This window comes from Hipposideros armiger, unplaced genomic scaffold (assembly GCF_001890085.2).
Source record: "Hipposideros armiger isolate ML-2016 unplaced genomic scaffold, ASM189008v1 scaffold_97, whole genome shotgun sequence".
Classification (NCBI taxonomy): Eukaryota; Metazoa; Chordata; class Mammalia; order Chiroptera; family Hipposideridae; genus Hipposideros; species Hipposideros armiger.
In genome coordinates this window covers 3,913,783-3,918,100 of record NW_017731447.1, presented here as the reverse complement: position 1 = coordinate 3,918,100, position 4,318 = coordinate 3,913,783, and the positions used below count along the sequence as shown (strand labels likewise).

The 4,318-nt window shown below is 49.2% G+C and overlaps 1 protein-coding gene across 1 annotated transcript in view; it reads left to right on the top strand.

Annotated features, from left to right (window-relative positions):
- SND1 (staphylococcal nuclease and tudor domain containing 1) overlaps nucleotides 1-4,318 on the top strand; it is a 442,168-nt gene that overhangs the window by 340,301 nt on the left and 97,549 nt on the right. The window contains exon 16 of the mRNA XM_019646123.1: nucleotides 2,733-2,842. Coding sequence (XP_019501668.1) covers nucleotides 2,733-2,842 — 110 coding nt within the window. The remainder of the gene's footprint in view (nucleotides 1-2,732; nucleotides 2,843-4,318) is intronic.

Below are 4,318 nucleotides of genomic sequence, written 5' to 3'. Positions count from 1 at the left end.
CCCCCCCCGCCCCGCTCTTCCTGAGCGCCATGCCCCTTGCGAACCCTGCCGAGAGAGCCACAAATAATAGGCTGATGGAAAAGTAAGCCAGCTATCTAGCAACGTCTCACTTATTTGCACAAAGACCCCCTATTCTGGGTTATCTCTGACGCTGCCCAGGAAGGAGGGAATACAGTTAGGCCAGCCCCCTAAATGTCTGTCCTGTCCCATGAGGGGTGAAGGCTAGGTGGGGGCCCAGGCTTTTCTCACCTGCCCACATGCTCTTAACAGTTCATCACCCACCAGTGGTCTTCCGTCTGTGTTCCGCTTAAGGCTGTTTTCTTCAAAATGATCAAGTTTTCATTTAAATAGCATTTTCTAGTGGAAAAAGTGCTTTCATATACAATATTTCATTTTAACCTTACAGCAGACCCATCAGAAAAATATTATCCCCTTCTGACAGTTCAGGAAACTGAGATGCACAGTGACCTGCCTCTATTCACAGAGCTTGTTGTAAGACAAATACCAAAACTCACATGTCCGCATTTAAAATCATGTGCTTTTTCTCCCCAAACTTGGTCAATTTTGCTATGAGAAGGTGACCGTTCTTTTAGCCATATGTTATCTTTCTCAGCCCCCAAATATCTGGAGCTAGTTAATTTGTGAAGGACTCCCTGATGGTCCAGCAGTGATTGGGATTAGTTCAGTTCAGTGAGGAACGTGGAGCAGGATTCTGGGCATTCACGAGGCCACGTGGGACCTAAGAGGGTTGCTATGGCTGTGCCGCCCCGAAAGAAACAGTTATTCTGCCCTCGTCACAGTTCTGTATCTTTTGACGGCCTGCTTCCTGCTTCATCTGTTGTTTGACCCTTGTGAGCCTTACTTTTCGTATAATGATTCCTTGTAACCTATCTTGCTTCATTTCAGTTTGATCATGTATATCCATCCATATTCCTAGTTTAATCTTTCTTTTTTTTTTTTTTTNGGGAATGAGGCAGCCCTGGTGGTCTTCTTACCTGTGTGACACTGGGTAGGGCCCTCAGCTGCCCCGTATTCACGTGGTGGGGAGAAGGTCCTGGCCACCAGCTCAAGCTGCACTCCTGCCTCACTTCCTTCCTGTCCTGATGCTGCGCTCCCATCTGGCGTTTCGTTTGATGTGATGTATTCCTTTTGTGAGGCCTTGAGGCTTGGAGAGAAAGCTCTCTTCTTGAGCTTCTGAAAAGCCAAGGTATAAACTATTCCCTTTCCTCTGAGCGTTATCCTTGAATCTGTGTGGTGTGCGGTGGCCAGAAACATGAGCAGCCACCTGGCTTCATCCATAAGAGATGTACCTTCTGTCCCAGCCGTGGTCCCTTTCTCCCAAAGGCCCCCCAGCAGGCATTTGCAGCAGCCTAGATGCCCTGTGCTTTGCCTCCCCATCCATATCTCTTGTTCCTTCACCTGAGGCTGTTGTGCCAGAGGTAGCGTCTCCCAAGCTCTGCCTTATGTAGCAGAAGAGACCAGCAGCGAATCCGAGGCGCGGGCACCTCCCCATAATCTAATCGTTTTCCTACGTCTCTAGCCGAGTTCAACTTTCACTTCATAATTACAGCTGCAATATGATTTGGGGGGAAATATTTATAAGTCTGATTTATACATCAAAACGTGACATATTTCATGGCTTGTCACAAATGAGCACTGTTAGCAATAAATGCATTTGCAAAGTGAATGATTGGCTCAAAGGGAGAAAGAAAAGGCAGTCTAAATTGGTTAGTAAGCACCTATTTTACGTAAAACACTGTCCCTGGATACAAAGAAGAGGGGAGGACAGGATCCTGTCTTGGGGCATCTTACGGGCTGGTTGTGGAGTGAAAGATGACGGAGATTCTGAGCGTGAGTGATTGCGGAGAGTAATAATGATAAAATGATACGAGCTAAAATGTATTGAACCTTTCCATATGTCAGGCATTGTGCTAAGTATTTTACGTACATAATCTCCCCTAGTTCACACAACCACCGTGTGAAGTAGACACATTATTATACCAGTTTTACGACTAGGGCAGCGGGGGCGGGGGGGCTTTGAATGGTTCAGTAACTTGGCCAAGGTCACGAAGCTAATATGTGATAGAGGTAGGATGTGAGTCCAGGTCTCTCTGGCTCCAGACACCTGATACTTTGTCAGTATTCTGTTTTTCTGTCTCTGATTCATAATGAAAAACTAAGGTATTATTGTCCAAAATGTAGCCAGAGGACGGGGAGGGGAAAGCTTGTTTGGAGGGGAAAGTGTCAATGAGTGAACACTTTTGAATTTGATGTGAAAGTCAGATAGTAAAGAGAAAATGTCTAGGACTCAGCTGGAATGGCTCTCGGGATGCGGAAGGGCGGGGCTATCAGTGTAATTAGGTGAGAGCGCCATTGGTGTAAGGGATGGAAGCAGTAGGCTCTAGGACTGTAAGGAGCGAAGCGGACAAGGCGAGGATCTGTCCACACGTGGGCGTGCGTGTATTTCCCGCACATCTCACGGGGGGCTCACTGGGCCCTCCTGACAGGCCCTGGCTGAGAGCCCGTCTCCCGTGTTGCTGCCCTGATACTGTTGGTTTTTCCCACCTGGGCGAACTAAACTCCAGCCCCTCTACCACCACCTCTGCCTAATCTCAGATGTGCTGGCGTTCTGATCTACAGCCTGCCTCATTAGAAGTGTCAGGGGACCGTGCGTTGAACAGCTGGCCCCGTGGCCCCTTTTCCTCACCAGTTCTCCTTTTCTCCTGACACAGGCATTGAATGCCCCCGAGGAGCCCGGAACATCCCAGGCTTGGTGCAAGAGGGAGAGCCCTTCAGTGAGGAAGCCACACTTTTCACCAAGGAGCTGGTGCTGCAGCGAGAGGTAGGACAGCTTGCAGCTGCTTGTCATAGGAGGCGGGGTGACAAAAACGGGGCTCGCTCAGTCCGCTGTGTTGCTGCCATGTCAGAGGTTCAGTCTGTCACTTCTCCCGGTGCTCAGCCTTCCACATCCATGCTCCATCCCATGTTGCCCACATATTATTTCCTGGGGCCTCGAATCATTGGCCAGCCACGCCCCCCCCCCAATTGCTCCTCCCCATTGGCGTCCTGAGATGCGTGGTGACCACCGGGCCAGCCACGCCGGATCCCGACGCGGCGAGCTCGTGGCTTTGCAGCCCTGCTTGATGAATTAGCCCGAGCTGCCTGCCTCCAGCTGGATTTAGAAGCTTGACTAACCCTGTCAGGGGCCAATTTTCTTTGAACATTTATTTGTATCTTTGAGTAATTGCATTTTCTATAGCGGGTTTTCTGACTTAATTTAATTGTATTTTTGTTTCTGCCTGTTGGGCCGGCTGTTACAGGCAGGAGTTAGGCTTCTCGTCTGCTGTAGTGCCCATCTACCTGCTAACTTTTATCAAGTCATGGTCAACACACCCATCTTCTTTCCAGGACTGTCCAGCCGTTCATCCTACTAGGTGGGCACAAGAAAGGAACAGCAGGGGAGCGTGCTAGGCTCAGGCATAGTATTTTAGTTCTGCCTTTGTCCTCATTTCTTTTACAATCAAATCCTTAGGGCCCCTCCAGCTTTCATGCCATACCATAATATGCACAGAGCTGAAAGATGATAGGCTCCTAGAGGTTATCTCCCTCATGGGTCTTTGTAGATCTTTGAGATCAGACGTGTGGGCTTCTTTGGGATGTCAAGTGATACCAGTACCTATTTATAACCGTCAGCATCTCGTTCTGGTTTGAGTCACCAGCAGCTGTGTTAGGTGTGAGAGGTACGGGAGAGCGGGCTAGCCCAGGACGCCGGTGCTGGATGGCCCTGGCCTCCGCCTTGACTCCTGACTACGCGAGTAGTATGGCCGTTGGTTGCCACCTGTTTGGGATTTCCCTAGCACTTGCCTTCTCGTTTGGTGAAAGAAAGTGGTATGGCAGAAGAAATTCTGAACTCTTCTTTTGAGGGATGGGTTCCATTTCCCAGACACCACTTGTAGCCACCTGGGCATTGCATCAGCTCGTTGGCCATGTGAACCATGAGGGGCGTGGCCGCATCCCTTAGTGGTCCCATCAGTTTCACATTGCCTTCTGTTTTTGTGTTCGGTAAGTTGCATTTATGTTTGTGAGGAAGAAATCCTTATGTTGCCATGCGACGTGCCTCCCTTTGTCCCCTATTTTGTAACTGCACGATGTAGCTTGAATTTTTATCAGCTGAAGACAGCCCCCTAGCAGAGAAGTGTTTCAAGACTCCAAGCACTCTAGTTGTCTGTCAATAGCTGTAGCAGTTTTTGAAGTGGCCCAGCGATTACGTAGAAGGGACAAATACTGGCGCATTTTCCTCTGTGTGGGCCTTTAGATA